General features: G+C 33.1%; 1 protein-coding gene across 2 annotated transcripts; it reads right to left on the bottom strand.

Annotated features, from left to right (window-relative positions):
• Positions 1–246: 246 nt before the first annotated feature.
• Positions 247–23,017, bottom strand: LOC143222901 (cancer-related nucleoside-triphosphatase-like). 2 transcript variants are annotated; one of them, XM_076450063.1, is made up of 5 exons: positions 22,860–23,017; positions 15,686–15,848; positions 5,604–5,706; positions 955–1,175; positions 247–423 (listed from the first exon to the last, which is right to left on the bottom strand). In XM_076450063.1, exons 1-5 carry the CDS (start codon positions 22,894–22,896, stop codon positions 420–422), a joined length of 528 nt encoding a protein of 175 aa, XP_076306178.1. In that variant the 5' UTR covers positions 22,897–23,017; the 3' UTR covers positions 247–419. The 2 variants fall into 2 exon arrangements, with proteins under 2 accessions (XP_076306178.1, XP_076306177.1); XM_076450062.1 differs by having other exon boundaries at positions 981–1,175.
• Positions 23,018–24,486: the final 1,469 nt, after the last annotated feature.

The following is a 24,486-nucleotide window of genomic DNA, read 5'->3' as shown; positions in this document are numbered from 1 at the left end:
TAACAATTTAGGATTTAAAAAGTACCTTAATCTTAAATTATTGTACCTGAAAATGACTCTCATATTAAAGGAGTATAACCTTAAAAAAAATCAAAACATGGAGAATATAGGAAGATCAGCCTCATTTGATTTGTTGAACATAATCCATTAAAAATCAAATAAGTAACTGATCAGATTTCACTAATGGCTAGGTGTATTAGTACAGAAGTGTAATAATATAATTAAACGAGTTAAACAGACCATTACTTTTCATTGCAAGATATATGGAAATGCTTTTTTCCACTTTTATTTACAAGTGTATATACAAACAATACATTCATTAAATTCCTCAAAGAAAAGTTTATGGTCACATTTGTTTCAAGCTGTGTTAAGAAGAAGATTGGTCACTTCTTGAACAAGGCTGTCCCTGTTATCACGAGTTACCTATGGTAAGATAACAGGCATGCATCAATTAAGCAAATGTTTTCCTCTTATAAATCAACAGAAAATTCAGTAACTTTGTAAATAAAAAGATAAAAAACAAATTTATTTTTAACTTTAATATTTCAATTTTACATTGCTAACTGTAAGACAACATTAACATCAAAACATATGAAATAAGTGTCAAAACGTAGCTTCTAAAACAGTCTTAATAAAACTGTAGTAGTTCATTTACGTAAACAATTATAAAACAGTACTATTTAGCTAAAACTCATTATCTTTATTATCCTGGCTTGCATAGCACACATTTTAAATAAACTGTCTTATTTCTAAATACATTATGTAAGAAAAATATTTGTATTCAGAATAATGCTTTAAAACAAAACCATTGTCAAATCAAAATGTATTGTTAAACAATGGGTAATAAAAACATTATAATACTGTATTTTAATTTATAAAGCACATTTAGACAGAATTTAATTATTTAAGCTCAGTTTATCTTTAAACAGTATTTTACTACTTAACTACACTTACTTAACAAGTATCTTGTGAATACATACTGTAATTATAGTGACATCTTTCCTGTTCCTGAGCTCCTCAACTAATGGTAGAGGCTTTCCTTTGGCCACAGGAATGGTAGCCAAAATAGATACACCACTAAGGTTAAAACTAGCTCGTACAGACTGTTTAAAGCATTCACTGAACATCTCCATTTTTCCAATTTCATCCAGAATTATGAACCTACAACCTTGTTGCTATAAACAGATGTAACAGAAGTTACTCAAAAGTAAAAGTGTCTGTATTACAAATGGACAGTTAGTGACATTTGCTCATTGCTTTGTCACTGTACTCATTAATGGATTACAAATTATTAATAAATGAGTACTTGCATACCCCTATAACCAACAAAAGTCAGCAGTTCAAAATTAGTGACAGTGGCACAACCTCTTCTCTAGATCCATACCTGTTTCTAATACATTAAATAATATGGTTCACAAATAAAATTAGAATCACAACAAAATATTAAAATAAAAGCAAATTTAAATTTATATAACACTATACTTTCACTATACTTACTATAGTCAGCATTTTAAACTGAGTAAGTATGAATAAATATTCTTTAAACATTTAAGTAGCCAGAGTGGAAGTGAATGCTGCCAGCCAGTTGCCTTCTTTTTGATTTATAACATTTTCATGACATTAAATTATTATTGCAATAATTCAAAAATAGTACTAATCAGAACCACAATCTTTGGTTAAATTATGCACACCTGCAATAGTTTTATTGTCTTGAAAGTTTTATATCTTCTACAATAATTCCTGTACACAGAATTCAAAAATATCATTTTTCTCCATGATGTACAGATTTTTCACACAAAAAAATTACATTACTTTTACAAAAGTGAATAATTTTAAGTGAAATCAAGTCATATTTTGTTATTCTTAAAATCCTGACAGCCACTGGCTATAGATTTCTCTGAACCAACTGTACTGTGAGAGTCTTATCAATCATTCTAGGACCCACCACAAATATATAAACAGTTAACAGATCACATGATGTGCCATGTTTGAATCGTATTTGTTTGTCTTTGCACTTTGACATTATTTTTCTTTTTTATATTATTTATTTGTTGCTATGGCAACATTAAGTTGCCAAATGACCAAAACATATTCTGTTATATTTGTGGTAAATTTGTTGTGAAGAAACAATGGCTAAACATTACAGAATTCATCAAAAAAGCATATTATGTGTATTCTGGAATAAAACTTGGGTATCTAGATAAATCATGAGCTCTGCACAAAGTTTACATTTGTGTTGAAGAGTTGAGCCAATGGGCTAAAGGTAAGAAGTCTTTGCCTTTTAGAATTCTAATTGTCTGGCATGAGCCTCGAAACCACATAGATGACTTTATTTTTTCTCATGTAACATGCAAGACTACAACATTTGAAATAAAAATGAAATTTCTTATGCAAATCCTCAACCTGCTACAAAATCTATTGCTCATGGACCTGATGTACTTATACCTACTCCACCAGAGATTTTGATATAGTTTCACATTATTCTGAATCTGATGTCAAGAGAAATGATAATATAAATTGTTCTCAAATGGTAATGTCTGGAAAATTTTATCAAGACATCAGAGAAGTGTAGAGGAAGTATCAGGAAAGGTGGAACAATGTATGATGGCTGATTACTGCTCATCATTGAAATGAGATGCTCCAGATGCAGTACACAAAAGAAAAACCACAACACATAGTTTTGAGACAAAAAGACACAGATTTCCTAAAAAGAATCAGGATGAATGAGAATGCAATTTGTTTGACATCAATGTTCTTCCCTTTTCTTAAACTTGTTTGCATTTTTATTAACAAACGTAATAATAAAAGTGTTCATTGTGGTAAACAAAATAATAATTTGATCTAAGTAACGTTCTTTCTTCTTAATTTGTAAAAAGTATTCATATGATAGAAAAAAATTAATATTATTTTAGAAATCTGCATAGCAGAATTATGAAAAATTTGTTATTAAAACCGAAACCAATTTTTATGAAGTGTAAATTTGTAGGCATGTGTTATCAACATGCCAAGCTCCAGCCTGTATGTGTCTCTGTATGTATGTATTTTTTGCTTCAATAAACCAAATTGTTATATTTGTGGGAAAGTTATATTACATATACTAAATATATTACAAGCCCTACTGGGCAGAAAATATTTTTTATAAGTTCTAGATTTAGTTATAATACATATAATGTTATTTGTGTATTACCTTGTATTTGTTGTAAGCAAATATATGTTTGAGAAACAAAAAATTTACACTTGTTAAAAATTTACACAAATTTCATGTTGAAATTGCAAATAATAACCTATTAACTGTTAACAAACACATTAGTAAGTGTACTATGGAAAAAAATACTCTACTTTAGAACAAGCATTGACAAATATTTTCAGATCTAGGAGCAAGACCTAAAATTCAAGAGTTAGATGTACCTAATCTAACTTCACATCTGTTTCTACCAAAAAAATGGAGGCTACACTAATGCCTTGATTATATGTACCTTTGTTATCCTCAATCCTCTATTATCTGCAGTTTTCTCTTTTCCCCATAACTTTTCAAAACAATTGTACCATAACAAATCTAGACAATAAATTACATATTTCAAAGAAATTGTGCTCAGTAAATGCAGTGCAAATTCAGATGTTGCATGATACCTGGGATTTTCACATGCAGGATGTGGAGTGCGTTCCAATTAAAGTCAGCCAGCTCAAGCCTAGCCTTGTCTATTTTACTTTTTGCTGTTAAGACAGGAATACAAAATATTCGTACCTTGGTTACCTTTATTTGATTAGTGATTTAAAGTCTTAGTATACAAAAATACATAAATTAAACAGTAAGAATTTTTAGAGATTTCCCTCAATTTTAGTTGTTGTCTGATGTTCTACACTGCACAGTAAATGTTTTTTAACCACAAATACATTTTAGGTTGTGAGGGGAAATCTTTCAGTATGCATTGTCCTCTTTCCTACAGATAATTGGTATCTTCAGTTTGTTTCAACAAATGCCTTTTTTTGTAAGAATTTCAAAACACAGACTTACATTTGATTTATTTTTCATAGTCATTGACAGGGTGTGAATGCACTTTCATGTAGACTGCAGATAAAAAAAAGTGTTAAAACTAAAGAGCTATTTATGCACATGTTAGCAGATAAATTACACTAGAAGAGGAACACACAATCAAAAGACAAAGTATTATAGAAAGAAAAGTGAAATGGGACTTGTGTAACTCATGAAATTGAGAAAAATCAAGAATGGCTGACTGACTGTTACTTGGATTTTATGATTATAGTGACTTTATAAACAGTTCCTGATAATGTGAATAAATGACAATAAAAAGATTAAAATGGAAAACAAGGAAATTAATATACTGAAAAAATTTAGTTAAACAGTGGGATAGCTAATAAGATACACTAGTCCCTGGATTATCTTCCCTTTCTATTATTCATAATTTTTTGCTTTCCCCAGACCAGCACATATAATCGAAGCCACAGTGTATACTTTCCCAGCAACAAAAGCATGCCAGTGATCACGATATCAATGACCACTTGATAGTATTGCCTAAACTGCCTTTGGTCCCACCTGAGTATAAAATGCACATTAATTGGTTGAACTGAGAAAAAAAGAAAAAAAATGGCAAAAGATTAGTAATGTGTTGTACAGCTGAAGAATTTCATTACTGAGAAAACATGAAGTGTTGAATCCATCTTAAAATCCTAAAACAGTTTGATTTAGGGCTTAAAAAAATGTGAAAATAGTTCTAGACTTCTTCCAAGAGTCCAGAATTGTTCTAGATTCGAGTTCTATTTAGCACAGACAAAATGGGAGAAAATACTAGACATCATGATGAAAGTTTTTAGTTGTCACAGTAATTTGGTACCCAGGATTTGCTGAGGTCTGCTTCAGAACTGTTTGTTTCCAAGTATTTCCATTTTTAGCATTCTTCTCAAAATGATAAGATAATTTTACTAATAAATTTAAAACTACATTTAAATTTTACATAGTTTTGCATACTGAAGAAGTTTGAAAGCTTTAAAGTAAAAAAAACAACAAAGATTTATATTATTAAGTAGGCCTCGTTCGAGAAAGCTTTATTATAAAATTTGAGAGTATCCTTGATGATAAAAAAACAGTATATTATTATACGTACATGCGGTTTTTATTTATTTCTTTTTAATTTAAAGTAATATATATAATTAAAGTCATTTTCTTATTGTTTCATTTATGTGTGTATGTACACACACACACACGCACACAGGCTAGATCTGGGCAGATTAATAATTTACAAATGTGCATACATGCACAAATATTATGACAATAAGATGGGCCTTAAACTTCAAGTTACCATATAATTTTCACTTCAAATTTTAAACAAAAAATATAGTGCTTTTTAATTATTTGTAACTACACTGTAAATTAAAAAAATACAGAATTTAATCTCAAGTACTATTCAAAAATTAATTTCGTTGATTAAGTACCTTATCATAAAAACATATATACTATATGAAGTGTGTGAGTTTATGTGTTGGAGCATAATTTAGGATTAAAATATGGCAAATTTAAAAGTTGGATGTTTGTTATCTACATATTTTTATGTTAACATTTCTTTGACAGAGGTTTCTTTACTTACTCCAGATTGTAGAGCTGGAAGGGCCAATTTCTCAAAGGATGACAACTCCACAATATATTGGCCAACCTTTGGGCCTTTTACAACTGAATCTCGGACAAATTCACTAAAAAGAATTACATAAAAATATTAAACAAGGAAAAATTCTTTAAATATTGTATTAATATTATGATGTCTTAGACTTGTATGCTATGCTCACAGATTACCAAAATTAAGTAGGAACTTGACACTGTAAACTCTTCACTGGAGGAAAGACAGATATACAACCTACAACTGACTAATATAAAACCAAGTAAGACCATTTTGTTTCTACAGGGTGTTCGGAAAGTCACTGTGCAGTTTTGTAACCATATGTTATTCAGTCTGTTTCAAGCCAGCAACTGATAGCAGTGTTTAGAAACAAAATAAGAAGGATCCAAGCCTGTATTGATGCCAACAGGGTCACTTTCAACATTGTTTATAATTGTCATTCATATTTAACTCCTGTATTCTATATTGAAACATGTCTGTTAATAAATATAAGTGCACAGTGACTTTCCAAACACCCTGTATATAAATAATAACTCTTTCTGTATGAAAAAGGTCAATTTGATACACCTTCAAAATGTGTAAAACTATACTTATAATAACTCTGAAGTTATAATTTTCTTATACTAAAAACATATTTCTGATAGGTACTTAACTCTACTCACAACATTAGCTACTCTCATCCAGTGCTACCACCAATATGTAAACAAATTTCTTTACATATACCACAAGTATACTGCTCCCCACTATTAAAATCAAATGATTCCCACATGTGTCTCTTGCAAATCATCATGCATCACTTCTCCACCAATAAGAGCACGATATACTCATGTAATGCATGCCACTCTTTCTATACACCTCTCCCAAACTATCACTTCAAATTCTGACAGATGTAAACACCCAAGGAAAATGGAGAGAAAGGATGGGAAATGTGAGAGGAGGTATGTTCCTCTTGTAAATACATTTTCAGGAAACTAACAACTTCTCAACAAATCAACTATAATCCTACAATGAATACAAGGGAATAGCAGAAGTAACCCCTGAAAGCTTAAAATAGAGATACCACTGGAAATGAGAGGTTAAAGAGGGAAAACACTATTTCTGAACCAAGTATACTCTTTGCCTGTATGAGAAATGCATAGGAGAGAACTCTGGCAGAGTAGCAAAATGTATATGCAACTCAAGCCTACATTGTATAAAAATGGGTAAATCAATGGATGTCCCTCTACATGTAGAGTGGCTAGGGTGCAATGGACCATACTTGGTAAGTCAACTACATCCAAAACCTATGTTGCTGGAAAGTGATATCCATGAAGGGGTAACCTTGGGGGTGGACTAGTAGCTCCATCAACAAAAAAATTGACCATCCCCCTTACCTCCACTGTAACCCACAACACACAAAGACTACGATCACATGTGAAGAATTATGGTGACTGCTTCTATTCTAAGTCTAAAATGCAGCCACAGAATACCAACATCTAACAGGTGGTAGGACGATGGTTCCCAATTAGAGAGGTGAATTGCAATTTGACATCTAATTCCTTTGTGACTGTATAACACATATTGGAAAATATCACGTTATCTACACAAAACGCATTACACCACTGCTCTACTCTGCACTGAATAGTTATAGCCATCTCTATGTGGAACCCTTTTATGAGGATGCCTCCAAGGTCGACCACCCCAATAACTTGGAACTGGGAAGCGTAAGGATTCCCATATTTCACTAGAAGAAAGGGGTGAGAATGACGTGTAAAATACAGAAGAATGCCATCATCATCACCTGAGACAATGCAATGGATGACAATGAAACACTATTTTAAAAAGCAGATCATACCAATTTAAATATTCAATATAAGGCATGGCAGAAATAGGAAACTATCCATTTCTGTTTTACTCATGCAGTAGATGGATGGTACAGTTTGAAATAGGCAAATTTAAGAAGCAAGTGTTTCTTGAGGTTATTCACCTAAAAGTGATCTTGTTGAACACTCCATCTAAGCAGTGAGCTTTGCAAAGTCATGGAAATAAAAACACAAATCAAAATGGCTGTACATTACAGTTTTCTAATTAAAAAATACCTGATCAGGCACCGTTTGCCACAGAGAGGGATCTATATAAATAATAAATGAAAAAAAGGGCCCTTAAAAGGAAATGAAACTTGGAACATAAACCTATGAAATCAAAGTCACACTGAAACGTGAAGAACAACCACAGGTAAAAAATGAAAACCTGACATAGATAAACATAGTAGACGTAGTCCAAATGCATGACTGTAGGATTTCCTCTAATGGCTCATGAAAACAAGAAGTGAGGAAAAGGGTGAGGTGTCAAATCTGATGACAAGACACCCTGAACAAATTTCAGTAGAAAGAAAACTAATGGTCTTTGGGTGGAAGGAAAGATCTGGATAAAGGAGAAGAGAGGTATGGTGATAAAACATACATAAAAGGTAAATGGCAAACAAATCAGACTTTTAACATCTAAGGCTAAGAGAAAAATAAAATATGCTTTAAGAGAAAATAGAAACATGGAGCACAATATATGTTCAAATGGAAATTATGCAAAAGAATGGAAAACCACATTAATATCTCAATCTGAATGACTAGGCTGTCTAGGAGAGGGATGACTAATCAAGAAAGAAATCATTAACATGGCTAAGAGAGAGGAAGCAAAAACTCAATTATATTGGAAAAAATGAGTGGAATAAGATAAAGTAGCCCTATAACTCGAGAGTGAGTGGTTCCCAATCAAAATACCTAGGTGAAAAACTCAGTCACAGTAGGTCAGTCAGTGGGAAATCCCTAAATTAACAATCAACTGTGGTAGACCTTCCTTTTGTGCTGATACACCTCTATCAAAGAAGGATGTATGGAACAAGCCAAAAGGAAATTTACTCCATAAGAGAAATCTGTCCTTCTTGCCAAGGATATGAAAAAAACCAGGCATTAGGATGAATGGCTGGATGTATAACTAGTGATCAAGGTTGACAAAGAAAGGAAACAGTATGGAAAAGTTGCTATTGTTGCAATTCTGGTGATCATGATTGAGCTGGCCAGTAAGAAGTGACCAGAATAACTCAACTCTGAGTGGCATGGATGAGAGAGAGCACCCAATGAAGTAATCAGATAGGATAATAAACATTAAGAAATTTTTGGGATCAATCCTGGCTGAAGACATTGACAATAGCCAGAACCCAAAGAGATGAATCTTTGAACAGAAGTACATCCACACAAGAGGAAGTAGAACACCCACCACAGTATGGGCTTTGTTTAATTACCAAAGATTATCCATGAGGGTGTGAGCAAAGGTAATGCAAACTGCCAAGGGATCCTGACCAAGGTTCAATTCATCTTGAAGATCCCATCAACGGGGTCTCAGGTGTGCACAACCAAAGGAGACCAGAGATGTTGTTGAAGACCACATCCTTCAAAGCAATGGAACCTCACAAGTAGAAAGTGAGGGTTTGATTTGTTTTGAATTTTGCACAAAGCTACACAAGGACTATCTGCACTAGCCTTTCCTAATTTAGCAGTGTAAAACTAGAGGGAAGGCAGCTAGTCTTCACCACCCACCACCATCACTTAGGCTACTCTTTTACGAACAAATAGTGGGATTGACCATAACATTATAATGCCCCCATGGCTGAAAGGGCAAGCATGTTTGATGCGACTGGGATCCAAACCAGCGCCCCTCAGATTACAAGTCGAGTGTCTTAATCACCCGGCCATGCCAGGCCCTTTTGGTAAGGATAGCTACTACAAAGTAGAAAGTCTGCTGTAATAATTTTTGGCACGTAAGTATGATTAATAAAAAGTTGGAGGATCAATAAAGGTATTTTTGGCTTGGTAAGGATGGCAATTACAAATTTGGATGTCTGTTGTGTTGTTTTATGTACCATCTTTTGTATAAGAAATAATATCACATTTTAATTAAAATATCTGGTGGATGATGCAAAGTATGGCATGAAAGAATAGGTATTGTAAACACTCTAGTAATATGTGTGCTTGTTTTGAATAGTGGCAAAGATATCTAAAAAAACATATGGATTTGTAAAGATGGAGGTCCATGATTCTACATTCCAAAGTGAGGGAGCTGAAAAGTGGCAAACAGAAAATTCCATGGAATGAAGTCATAGTGGAGATGTCAAATCCAACTAAGATAAGTGTAATAAAAAACAAGTATAAATGGACAAGATATTGAATAGGACAGAGAAAGGACTTCTCTAATTTGATTAACCAGAACATCTAAGCAGCCACTTGAAGGGGTTGACAAGCACGGCTGGCTGACTCCAGTTTCGAATGAGCCAGAAGAAGCCAGTCTTTCATATAATGGTTGAACTGTAACCCAAGAGCATGAAGACGACAAACAAAATCTCTGACCACCCAACAGAAAACATAAGGAGTGAAATCAAGCCCAAAACCAAAGATAATAACAAGATCAAATTGAGATAAGGATGTGTAGCATCCATAAGCCTGGAGAAAATTATTATTATAGGGTAAGAAATGGCTCCTTAGTAAAATGGAGCAGTTGAATGAAACATTAGCAGGTCTCCAGTTCCAGGTTTTATGGGAACAAAGAGTCTGAAATATAAACTTGGGAAAGTATGTAGAATAGGTTTGATAGAATGCTGAGATAGTATGTCCTGAATCACTGCCAACAGACACTGGCTAGTCATTGGAGGTGGAGGGAAGGTAATGGGCAAAGGAGATGCAGAAAGTGAGAAAAGAACAGAATCATGAATCCTTCCAATTAAACTTGAAGAACCATATGACTGTTAACAAAGGGATGCTATGGATGAAGAAAGTCAACAATTTAAATCCAACAGATACTGTGAGCAGTGTGATATGCATTGCCAAAGAAGTGTCAGGTAAGGTTTGAGAAGGGAATGGACAACAAGACTGGAAAGGATAAACTTTTTGTACTGATAGAACTCATGACTCCAAGAACTCGCAGACTGTGTCAAATATGCAACACCAATAAATGGGACCATACTTAAATCATGAAGGTAAGATGCCAGTAAACACGTGCAGGTAAAGGTCACATCTGCCTTTGCATACCTGGTTTCTCTGTTGTTGGGATCTTATAAGTCAGATGGAGAAAATGTATACTTTGTACTTCCTTACTACATCACCAACCTTCACATATATATTATAGTATTTATCTAACATCCACCTCCTTTCTGAGATTCTTCACCAGAAAGCTCCTCAGGATTTTGGTGAAGAACCTCAGAAAGGAGAGAGATAGTCAATTTACTGCCAGGGCCTGAGCTCTTGAGACATGACCAAACAACAACTAAATACGAAGGTCCTGAACACAAAGCAAAAACTCCAGAGCTGGGCAAAAAGAAATCTTGTAAGATGGAATCTTCCTGTAAGGGAAAAAACAAAGGTGTCTGAATGAATCATAAGAAAACCAAATGAGACAGATGGTGATGGCAGGGCTGCATGTAGCTACCATCTTAATGACATATAAACAGAGGAATCAAGTTCCAGGAGACCAGATGCTAGAAAGGGGAGAGATGTCCAGAGGAGTAGCACCCCAATAGAATAGAAACAGTGAAAAGGTGTGGTCACAGGATTTATTAGTGTCAGACACACAGTGTAATATGTGATACATTCACCATAGATGTGAAAACCCAGAAATGTAAGTTGAAGGAGCCTACAGGCTAACTGCTGAGCTCAGTCTCCAAACAAATGTCAGTCTGGGTAAGGTCAGAGAAGCGAACATCTGGGGTTGTGTGGGACCAAGTGAGCCACCATGATTGTGAGAGGTTGAAAACAAGTCATTGTATCTCTGGACACACCTGCACTGACAGGCATGAAATTACTGAAAGAGATGTGTGTGGGTATACCCAAGAGGAACTAGAAACTTAAGGAAGTCAGAAAATACAGAGTGGCTGGTCGAAACTGAAATGGAGAGCCAAATCAGCCAGCACAAATGATATGGCTCATGAGAAAGAAGGGAGTTGCAGTAGTGGTAGCCAAGCTGGAAGGTGCATGCAGAGGCCTATGTCCACAGAGTAGTGGTATAACTGACCTCAAGAATGTAACCTCTGATGAAAAACCCATTGGACCCAATGAAAAAAAGCATGAGGCCATAGTCAACTTGCATGAAAGGACTGAGAACCAAGTGTTCAACCATAAAAATCAAAGGAAGCAAAAAGTATGTAGACAAATTGGGATGTGTAGAAAGTGTACAGTCCCAAAAATTGGTCATCCATTACTTGGGAGAGTATCCATTGAATAGTGAGAAACTTCTTTTCAGAAACCAATGAAAGACCAATGTTGGGTTAAGTGAGACAAAGCAGTATTTGGTCGACAATGTCCCATCTTTATGTGAAAAACAAAAATATTAAAATAAGACCCCAATGTAGAGTTAAAGAATTTTCTCATAGCATTTGAGGCAAAGGTGAAGGGGAAAGGTGTAGGAAAAAAACCCTGAAAAAGCACCTGAGGAATTTAATGTTGTAGCAAATAGAGTACACCAGTGGATAAAGAACAGAATTCCTACAGGGTTGAAACTCAGCAGAAGCTCCAGAAATAAATTTCCTCCAAAACCTATGACAGCCAACTTACAAGGCAGGAGGGTTATAGATAGTAACAAAAAGCCAAGAAGCAGAAGAGAAGGTGACTTTATGATGCTGTATATGATGAGATACCTGATGGAATACCACTGGTCCTTAAAGGAAGAATCCAAAGTGAGAAGAGATGACTGCCAGGGCTGCATAAGCTCAAGATACCAATGTATAAGATATACCCTCACAATCACATCACAAAGGAAAGATGTAAGATAGGTCCTGGAGAGGAGATTGTGGGAAGTAACTAGAAACCTAGGTTACTAAGACAGAACTAAAGAAAATTAAAGACAATGTGGAAAACAGGTATGTGTTAGTTGCTCCCAGTAAAGCTAATAAGAATGTGATAGAAAGATTTTAAATGGATGTGAAGCATGAGAAAGAACAAACATTTTAAGTTAGAGATGAAAACAAATACTAGAGAAAAGGAAAAAGATTCCTAAGTTAAAAAAAAAAAATTCTGGTGAATGAGGCTAAAGCAACAAGGAAGTCTGAGATTCAACAATAACATAATTGAAAAGAAAAAAAGAAATACAGAAGACATATATACTATAATGGAACTCTAGTTTACATGATACTGGAAAAACTGTTTTATTACATGATGTGCAACCCACAACTTTGAGAAATTTTCATCCTATGTGTATGTAGATTTGCAACAGAGGTTATGATTTTACTGCTTCACCTCTATTTCCCATCACAGAGAATTTTATTTTTCTCCACTGTCCGGATGCAGATATGATGTCACAAATACATCACATAGATCAAATGCACTGGTGCCAACTATATAAATATAACTACTATCTGTTGTATGTCCATGTAAATAATTCACAGGATGTGGATGGATTTTCACCAAAATTGGTATGGAGATGCATTAGGTCCATGGGGAAATACACACAAATTTTCAATTGTGCAAGTTTTTTTTTTTTTACCACTACTTTGCTCATGTTGACGGATCTTCACCAAATTTGGCATGAACATTTGTTGGGTCCATGAGGTGATACATACAAAGTTGCAGTTTAACATTTTGTGTTTTGCTGTTTTTATGGGCCTTTGGGTTTGTTTGTTTTTTAAATTACATATAAAGGAAACAGCTTTTCATGTCCTAAGATAACCTTTCATTAATCATGAATTTACATAACTTCTGTCCACGGTACAGGTACCCCAGCTAATTTGTATAAAATAAGCAGTGAAGTATGAAAGTGGGACTACCTGATTCATGTTGGGAAAAAGGAACAACAAACAAATGTAGGCATGAAAACAATTCTAGCAAAACATAAGATGGGGTATGCACAACTGAAGTAACGTATGCAAAAATTTGAAAATCCAGCATGTGAGATCAGAATAGAGCCTGCCATGTTGTACACAATAGCAGTTATATCACAAACTATTTGTGTCTTCAGTTGCCATAAAATTATTTTGTTACATCTGTGAAGGACTATCAAAAAACCTTGGGAGATACCAGATATTGAGAATATCAATATATAATCAAATTAATCCATGAAATTAATGTTGTGGTGGTTCATTTTATTTTAAGCAAGTAATAAAATCAGCCAAGTATTTTATTAGCACAGACTTAATAATGACCTTGAAGAAATCTGTACATTGGATTAAACAATAGGATGAGTCCTAACAGTGGCAAATCATTTTTCTGAAAAGATAAAAAAAAGATAATTTAAATAATAATTTTAACCAATAATATTAAAATTCAATATTGTTCTTTCATATCATCAAAAAATTGTAATGAAAGATTAAAGTAATAAGTAAAAAAAATAATAAAAAAAAAATTTGGAGACCAGCAGTTTAGAGGAAAGAATGAGCCTATGTTCCAATGCTAGTGATCAGGGAGTTTACTGCACATCAAGGATGTATAATTATTCTACTGGAGGAGAGCTACAGTCTAATGATGGTTACATCATAGACTAGCACAATAGATATTTACATGTGTAGGGGCAGGAGATTTGATGAAAGCTTATGACATGCCTAGGAAATTACACAGTAGTAAGTGCTAAGTAATACCTCTTGATGGTGCTGAGTAGTATTTTTGAATTAAAACTTAGATAACACAAAAATTTGATTTATAAACTGTTTTTATCCAAAATTCATTGACACAGATTGATAATAAGGTTGCTTGATTAAATTTTAAATATAATGCTGTAAAATATCATAAACACACACACTTGACCCCTATAAGAAATGTCAGTAAACTTCTCCACTTCTAATTCTTCTGATGATGATTTAGTTTAATTCCTACTGCCATACTACAAGACCAAATTCTTTGTTTATTCTTGTTTTAATAGATGCCAAAGATGCAAATAACTGACACTGTTACTTAAGTAAAGAAGCACATAATGCTAATATAATAATAGTTAGGCAAACAATGATTTATAGGCATATGTAAGAACTTTGTTGATGGTTAAACATATGTTTCAACAGAAAATATATTTTAAGGTGTGTTCTTTTAATATTTACTTTAAAATTGGGAAATTAACTCATATATAATATTGTAATTTGAATTATACTCTACAATTTGATCCTAATCTTATTAACATAAATTCATAAAATAGTAGTTCAATAAAATTTTAAATTCAAGCCAACAAATGCGATGACATGGTCTTTGACCCACAACCCATTGCAAAAGGGTTAATACTGTTTCTGAGCTATAAGTTCAACAATATTACTTAGTAGCAGATATCTGTAAAACATTAACTGTCAAATTAGTATCTTTAATGCAACAGTATTTCTTTAAATACAATATTTGTAAAATAATGCAAATGAAATGTAATAACAGACACCAAAATGTGCAAGTCAACTTGTATTTAGGTTGTACTTTATATTTCTAAAATCTTAACTAATGTAAGGCCTAAGTTTGATAAAGAAATAGGTTAATGCTGTGTTGTGTATGTTTTATACCTGATCTCAGTTACGAATGAACTATACTGTACTTAATATTATCTATTAATAAGCTTATAATGTTATTCTAGAACCTAACATTAGATCTTTTTGAAAATTCAAACTTTAATGTTATTGTACTAAATGGTTAATAACCACTTTTTTTTTAAATTATTCCTTCATATTCATTACTTGAGCTTTTCAGCTCTGAGACAAGCAGACAGGCACACATACTGTTTTTCTGGGTAAAATTTTTACTGCATGTTTATAAGAAGTATTGACAGCAGAATTATAGTATGACAAGATTTAAGTGTCTGAGATTAGCATTAATTTGTATTATTCTAGTAATTCTGTATTTAAAGGAAAGTAATACAACAATAGAGACACTAATCCAAGTGCAAATGTCTTGTGGATCTCTGCCAGCCTATCAGTATTATAATAATACTCAGTTCTTGTCTGTCATGATAATACATGCACATTACAATCTAAATATGCATATGCATGCCATTTCCATAACACACACACACACACAAACAAGCATATTATTATATAGATACTGTATATCTAATTATAAAATTAATTTCTATCTTACCTGACTCTGGCTAATGGCCCTCTTTCTCCATCTAAACATACCACATCGAAACCAATTCTCCTACCTCCTTGCCTCACTTCTTCAGTGTAAAAACCTTGAGGCATTACACCAGATGTTTTCAAATTTTCACATACCCTCTGTACTACAGTTGTCTTTCCAATTCCTTAGACAAAATGAAAAATGCATAAAAGTTAAAATAATACAAACATTTAAAAAGTACATAATGTATTTCAAAGTACAATCAGTTTAACAATAGAACTTTCTCTACAAAATTACTCTTAGTATTATTTACTGACATATACTGAAACCAAATAAATTAAGTGAGATTTAAAAACATAAAATCAAGTCAGAGCCTTCCAACCTACTACATTTACTCACATTTTACCCAAACTCCCAAAAATAAACATCAACCCACATCTGTATACTTAAAGAAAATGAATAAGACAACAGGACACCATTAATTTCCATCAGGACTACTCCTTCAATTTTTTCTGATACTAAAATCTTATTATGGAAATTCTTCTCTGCATCATTTCTAGCATTTCAAATCCTTCATACAATAAAATTAATCCCTTATTTTACATACTAATTCATTAGTAATATACATAAAGCTATTGCTTTTACTTAAGCTAACATTTTTCAGATTTTTATTGGTTTCATGCTTTTATCAATACTTGTCTAGAGCACTAATGCTCTCCACATATAAAAGATAACTTTAGTTACAATACCCATTCTCAAAGTTCTTACCAATTTATTACAATTTTCAATGTTCTTCCCAATTTGAAAAATGCTTTCTTAGCAGCATCAGCCTCACAAATAACTTTACAAAATCAGAAAATTTGAAAAATTTAAAAGTCAGGAATTTCACATCAATGACATAGTAATAAATAAATAATAATGGACCTAGAAATAAACCCTTCAGACTTCACTAGTAACATTCTACTAATCAGAATAATGCCTATCAACAATATCTACTTTACATCATTAACGCAATGTTTTAACTTTTTCACCAATATCATAAGTAAGCACATCAAATTAGTTTGGCATGTTTCTTCACAGACTTTTTATTTGAAATTCAAGAGGTACAATATTAAAAGATGTCTGCTTATCTAAATCAGTAGGTGAAAAGAATTTGCAATATAAACAATTTCTAAAACTATATTGAAAGTTATTTTATTAAATTTTATGCTAGTTTCAATATATTTTTTAATATAACTTTTCTTAGTAGATTCCCAACATCATGCTTAAGTTGTATGAACCTGTTACGTGGATTCAATTTTAGAAGAGGGCATATAGTTTATTATACAATTTAGGCTATTTTCTATATGTAAGATAACAGTACCAAGACAAGCTTTTAGAACATTACATGGCTATCACAAGAAACAGGATTTACAAAAACAGGCTAGAAAGTTTTAGATTTGTTTTCTCTTGACAGCTCAAAAACTACTGGGCCTGATTCAAGCATTTAAAATGGACTTGGTTAAACAGTTTGCAAGGTAGAATGGAGAGGCTGATTGGATGGCATTTTATGGCACAAAGCAACTAGACTAAATGGAATAAATCAGAATGGAAAGATGGGAAGTAAAAAGTGATTGGAAGTAAAGTTTAAACTTTGGAAGTCCAAATCCAAACTTATTTCTTGAAAAGATTATTTCTGTATTACAAGCTACAGATCAGGTGGTACGTACTATTAGTCATTACTGTAATGGGTACCCAACCAATTCAGTCATTTTGCCAAATATCTCATTTGGCCTACAAATTTTGCCAAATAGATGGAAGTTATACTTTTCCTATACTGAAAATGTATTTCATATAGGTATTTCCCTTTTCTCATCCAGTGCTATCTCCTATATGCAAGTTTTTTCTTTATACATTACAAACCTTCCCCCCTCCCACTCCTAAAATTAAATTATTCCATCATGTCTCTCAGGTGATGCAAATGACTCCCTCTATACATCCTTACCAAAATATCACTTTGAGGTATGGCAGTAGATGTAAAAACCTGAAGAAAATGGGAATCAAGGGTGGGATGTGTCAAAGATGTTAATACCTATCAGAAATACATTTTCAATACAGGATAATTATAACTTCTGATATGGTATTTCCATCTTCTTACAAGATCAGACAGAATTCCACACCGATTAGATGACAGAACTGGTGCAAGGTAATGACAGAAGTACTTCCCTGAAAGCATCCGAGACAAACAAGCAACAAAGTTGAAAAGGGTAAACTGTTGTTGTACTGATACAACTTATGATTCCAAAGACTCAGAAATAATGTTAAAGACATACTGCCTCATAAGATAAGATTACATCTTGATCTACAAAGTCTCAAGAACAGCTAAAAGCACATGTAAAGACAGAGCAAAAGATAAAAAACAAACTAATGTGGAGAAAAAAAGGAAGAGGATGTCACCAGGAATCCCCCTCAGGATTTCAGTAAAGAGCCTCAAATAGGAGATGGATGGTAGAAATATACCATAAAAAAATTGTGAACTCAAGACAAAGGTGGGAAAATTCAGCATGAGTCAGACATACAAGCAAATTCGACCTAACAACTGCTGGTCCAGAAAAGGGCAATATATACAATAACATGCAAGAGCAAACTGATTTGAAGCCCATTAAGTAATTGTTAGGCAAATTGGTTAGCATGTACCCACATATCTGGGCAGAAGGAAAAAAAACCAAATAAGAATGAGAAAATTGGTCATGTAGTAAGAATAGATAATGTTTCTAGAAAATAAGGTGAAAAGATAAAACCTCACATACCTGAGAAACAAAATCCAAAATGACCATATTAGGCCTAAATGGCTCTTCAGACAGGGCACGGGAAGGCATGGCAAAATTAAGATGAAGAGAGAAAATAGGTGATCATAGTCCTTATCTACCTGAACAGGCTCAACTTATTTGCAAGGAAGTAATGCAAGATCCGGAGACAGAGGTTGACACATGTAATGTTAAATCTTCCAGTGAATAAACAAAGATAAATCCCCCAGCGGGTCATCTGCACCTGAGACACAGCACTAGTTGCAGGTGTGACCTCTATGTGGTTACATAAACTTTGGAATTCGTAATGCGAAAGACTCAACCGATAATTGAAAGTATATATAACAATGTGACTAAAATAAACTTGGTTTAAAGTGAAGTTAAGAAACAATTTTAATAGAAACTAGAAATGAAATAAATCAATACCACCTCCTGAGCTTACTAAAGCTGAAAATGAAACTTGAAACAAACAAAAGGACACATCCAAGCACAATCGCTACCAAATGAGAAGTAATAGTTCAGTAGAGGAGTACAGAGGGAATTATATGCATCATGTATATCCCACTCCTGTTGGTGATGAAATGACATATGATGATTTGCATAAGACACGTGTTGGAAATATTTGATTTTATTAGGAGGGAGCAGAAGGACTGTGGCAAGTATGAAGAAAAACTTAGCATACAAAGGGCAGCACCAACAATAACACCTGACAGAAGTATAGTAGAAAATTCTGAGTAACAAACTAGGTTACAAATAATAATTTAATAATTAGCTATGTTAATATAAAACAGTATAACACAAGTTTAATTTTTGTTTAAAAAACAGATTACAAAAATTATCAAACTAGGTTGACATAATTTGTGTTTGAGCATAAGTATTTAAATTTAATATTGTTTAAAACATGATCTTATTCTCTTATTATCTCATTAAACTTGAATTAAAATAATTTTAGTATTGTAAGTGAATATTACTTTTCTAAAAAGTCATTTTAAACTTTATCAACTGAGTGTCAATTTTAATTGGTTATTTATTAAATAGTCATCAGCAACCTCAGTTTTTCTAAAAGAACTCAATATTCACTTCACATTTTTTAATGTTAAACACTTTTTTTTATTAAAACACCTATCAAGGAGAGTTATCAAAATATTTCATTAGATCTAAGTACTTTTGATTTACATTATTGTACATCTTCACCAATATCAGTATATCTAACGAAGTATATAACTTTCTGAAGGCTCACTGAAATATACAAAGTTTCTTATTACAATGTTCCTCACACACTCAGTTGCATTTTCCACTCATGTATACTTGTTTGGTTCATAAAATTAAAAGTTTTGTGATTGTGATGCAAGAACAGTTTCTGCTTAACATTTTATGAAACTAACCTGGTTTCTATTTGCCTCATAAATGTTGCCAGCTTTCACTACTGGCTCAGCTAATATGAAAATATGAGTCTCTTCAGTTTCCAACCTAATAACAGATGGTACTGTTACTTTAAAATTTGTAGAAGTAAACTGAAATTGCATTAATGATAGTAGCTTACTTATTACAACTGGGACGATGCAATAGGATTGGGAGAGTTCAAGAGTGGGTTTGATGAATACTTGGGAAGTTACAGCTGAATAGAGGAAGATGAATATTTGATAATATGAATGGGATACCCATGTTAAGCCAAAAGACCACTTGTTATCCATCAAATGTTATATTACATCATACAATTAATCATATGCATCACTGCAGATATTTTACTGCTGAAATTCTAAAATGAGCTTAGTGTTTCCTACTTAAGTATGGAAGCACTTTATGCTAATGCAATAATAATTTGGCAAACAACTCATAAGCACATTAGAAACTATGTAGAGAATAAGTGTTGATGTTAATAATGAGGAATCATCTCTGTCACTTCCACTTTCCCTATCCTCAACCACACTTATGTTGATTATTATGTTCATATGTACACACATTTTCCACTGTTGTTGAGCTGATTTTTTTCTTGAGTTTGAATACAAATTATGCCAACTAATAGCCACTAGAGCTAATAAAGTAATATTATTTTCATAGCAAAACAAAATGACTGATACCATGTGAGATTTTTGTTGTAAAGTACTAAACATACCTACATGTGAATTATTGTGAATAGGTTAATCAGATATTTTGTCAATAATTAATAACTATCTTGTTTAAATTGTAATCTTGTCACTGATAGCTAATAAAAGAACAGATGAAAATTAAAGACTGATACATGAGATGCTTGTAAACATAAAGTACAGATTAAGAGACAGATAAGCTAAAATTGAAAATTCATTTAAATGTTTTCCTTTGAAATTATGAAATTAAATCTTACTTGAAATGGCCTTTGATTCATGATCTGTGAAAATAGGATTGACGGAATGATGGGAGTAGCATCTTTGAGGGATGACAATTATGAGATGGTTGAGTTATCTAATTTTTTCCTCTAAATTTTGCAAATGCAATTTTAAGCAATATTCATCCTGAACAACTGTGCTTGATAGTGAGATCAAACAAGATAATCAGGGTTAATTCAGAGCTTGTTATGTTTTAAAAATATAATACAGCTCCTGCAACAGATATCTCTCCCAAGGGTTTTAGAAGAGTTTAAGGATTGGCTGTACGAATCATTTGCAATATATTTTTCAAGTAATTGACTAGTGAACTGGTGTCAGAGGTCACCAGTTAAGCCACATTTGGAATATTGTGATCAGTCTTGAAAAACAGTCTTTCAAACATGCTATTTTCAAATATAGTAAATAGTAAACTGAACTGTGTTTGAAGGAATGCTTGATAAATAGTTGAATGATGAGATAGCTTCAAATTTGTTCTAGTTTAATAGATGAAATTGCCTAGATGGACAAACAAAACCCTTGCTTTTAAATCTTAAATATCATGTTTCTTAAATTTGCTGAAGAGCTTGTTTACTACAGGTTTGCTTGTAATGTGTTAGTATGATTTAAAAATGTAGTTTGTATGCATTTAAAATCTCATCTCAAAAAACACATGTAGCACAAAAGTTTTCTGAATAAAATAAAATTGCCACTTTGTTACAAATATTTGAGTTACAGTGAAGAAAGAAATGCTTAATAGTTTGAAATATTTGTTAAAACATTTAAAGATTAGTTTCGTTAGGTGAAAAATACAAATGACAATAAAAAATATTCACAACTTTTATGTTGTTATATTGCGCACAACTTCTTCATTCTTAACATTCATGAACTTTCTATATATTGCACAACCATCATGATTAGCAGTTCTTTCTAGCATGAAATAAATTATAACTTTGAATATATACTTCACAATGCTAACAGATGATATACTCTAAGCCTGATATTTTTTCCTCATTCTATTATTTGAACATCCATGAATTATGCTCAAATCTTAAAAAGTATTAAAATCTGTATTTTTAGCTAGTTTATATTATTTATTAGTACTAAATATTATTGTACTAATCCAATAAATATGTAAAATTTGTTAACAGTATTAAATTACTAAATATTCCTAGCTGTAATGAGGATGTTGGGAAAATACAAACTGACTTGACTCAACTAGTAAATTTTGTAAATATTCAGTAAACAACCTTATAACTTCAATCGCACATTTAATACATATGAGAATCCACTTAATTTATCAAGAGCATTGATGACTGAGTGCTCTGTTGATAGTACTAGTGTACTAGTAAAGCCAGTAGAATCTGAGGGTGTATTTTATAGATGTCAAGTACACGTAAAAAATTTTCAGTTTTGTTTGAAGTTCTGCCTGCCACACTTATCAAAATCTGATTTCTAGCAATGGAAGTCTGCAGACATATCCCTGTGCCACTGGGAGGCACAAGTCAAAAGAGGCAATAATCTTTCTATTCAAAATAGTCACGCCAAACTGGAATATTTAGTTTTAGTTTACATAATTTATCTATGATATTGCATTGATTTACTTGTACTGAAAACTTTTTAAAGAACAATACGTTTCAAGAAGTAAATACAAGCATGGATTTAAATATTTCTTCAAGAATGATCACACAATACTAGCTTTACTAAGTATTAATTAACTTGTAATTTTTCTGAATCTCAAGATGGCTGGTATGGGTGTTAACACTTTTATTAATACAGCAGATAACAACTTTTCGACCTTCTTAGGTCATTTTCAGGTTGTAACTTTTCTCTTTAAGTTAAACATTACTCAGTAGTTTTACTTCGTATCAATATCATTATCACGTAGTAACAGTAGTAGTACTCAATAATAAAATCATAAAAATATTATAAGTTGTGCGATTTCGAAAGGTGGACCTTTCTTCTCCTTAGTACTAGTATTAACGACGGTAGTCTCATTTATATCACACAATAAACTTTAATTCACACGTAACAACCATTAGTAACCACACAAAATAAAACATATACCTGGATTGCCAGTTAAAAGAACATGCCTTGCCGCCATTTTTGTTCTCTAGCAGCCGATATTAGAAGTTGGAACGATTTGTTTAAATAAAATTGTTACACAAATATATACTAAACAGTTGTATGTTTGTAGATAAGTACAAATCTACATGACAGGCAACTTGCGATGTGACCAACACTTCAGATTTTTAGCTGTACCGTTTGTAGTTGTTATAAAAAAGTTAATAAAATCGTCTTGTAAACATTCGTTTTGTTATTTTGTTTCTGAATTTCGCGCAAAGCTACACGAGGACTATCTGCGTTAACCGTCCCTAATTTAGCAGTGTAAGACTAGAGAGAAGGCAGCTAGTCATCACCACCCACCGCCAACTCTTGGGCTACTCTTTTACCAACGAATAGTGGGATTGACCGTCACATTATACGTCCCCACGGCTGGGAGGGCGAGCATGTTTAACGCGACGCGGGCGCGAACCCGCGACCCTCGGATTACGAGTCGCACGCCTTACGCGCTCAAATGTTTGAGATGTTTTTGTTTACTTCTACAAACACCAACGTACTGAGTCCAGTCTAAGTTGTTTTTACACATAAAAGTGTCAAGAATCTCAAACAAGTCCTCAACCTTTGTGCCTGCAGTGATACTTTTACAAAAGAGAAGGTCTTCCATAATTTTGTCACCATCCACGAACCGTGTGTAGCAGGTCAAATGGGCATCCTTGTTACTATCTGTTGCCTCATCTAGCTGTAACCCGAATCCCTTCCCCTTTCATTTTTTTAATTAGCTGATCGTTGAGATCTTCGGCCATATGTCCGATTGTTATAGAGGATTGCAAGCACTCATATGAAGCAAAGCTCTTGAAGCGCTGTGGACCCACTGCATAATCCATACGGAAAACCTTGCGTTAAAACACCCGAGTCGTTCACTGAACCTAGTTCTGGAAAGTGTGTTAAACGTAGTGAACTTTATAAAAACTCAGCCACAGAAGGCGAAGTTTTAAAAAAAAACTGTATAAGGGTATGGGATCTGAGCACACATCTTTGTTGTACTACTGTAGCTCGCGATGGCTCTCCCGTGAGAATGTACTGTCCCGTGTGTTCAAATTACGACAGGAACTCCACTCTTATCTCGAAGTAAAAGAACATGAATGTGCTAAAACATTTTGGATACTGATTTTTTTGTCAAAATTAGCATACCTGTGCGATCTCTTCGAAAAACTAAATCTGTTAAATCTCTTTGTGCAGGAAAGCAACACGCACATTCTGAAACTCACGAAGAAGGTTTCAGCCTTCAGAAAAAAGTTATTACTATGGAGAAGAAAAAATTGAATGAAGATGGTGGCAAAGACTGTTTCCCTCTGTTGCAGCAGTTTGTTACATCCAATGAAGTTGATTTGACCAACGAACTAAAATGTGTTTTTGAGGAGCACATAACACAGCTCAGTGATGGTTTGAAAATTACTTTCCAGAAGATATGGAGAAGTCTGCATATATTCAAGACCCATTTAAGACTAAGACCCCATCTGAATTTACCTCTGCGGAAGAAGAAAATCTTATAGTCTTGTCTTGTAACAAGACTTTAAAAACAAATTTTGGCACCTTAAAACGAACTGAGTTTTGAATATCAGTAAAAGGC

The sequence above is a fragment of the Tachypleus tridentatus genome, chromosome 8 (genome assembly GCF_004210375.1).
Source record: "Tachypleus tridentatus isolate NWPU-2018 chromosome 8, ASM421037v1, whole genome shotgun sequence".
NCBI classification, from domain to species: domain Eukaryota; kingdom Metazoa; phylum Arthropoda; class Merostomata; order Xiphosura; family Limulidae; genus Tachypleus; species Tachypleus tridentatus.
Note: the sequence above shows the minus strand (reverse complement) of the source record. Positions and strands in the feature narration are given on the sequence as shown.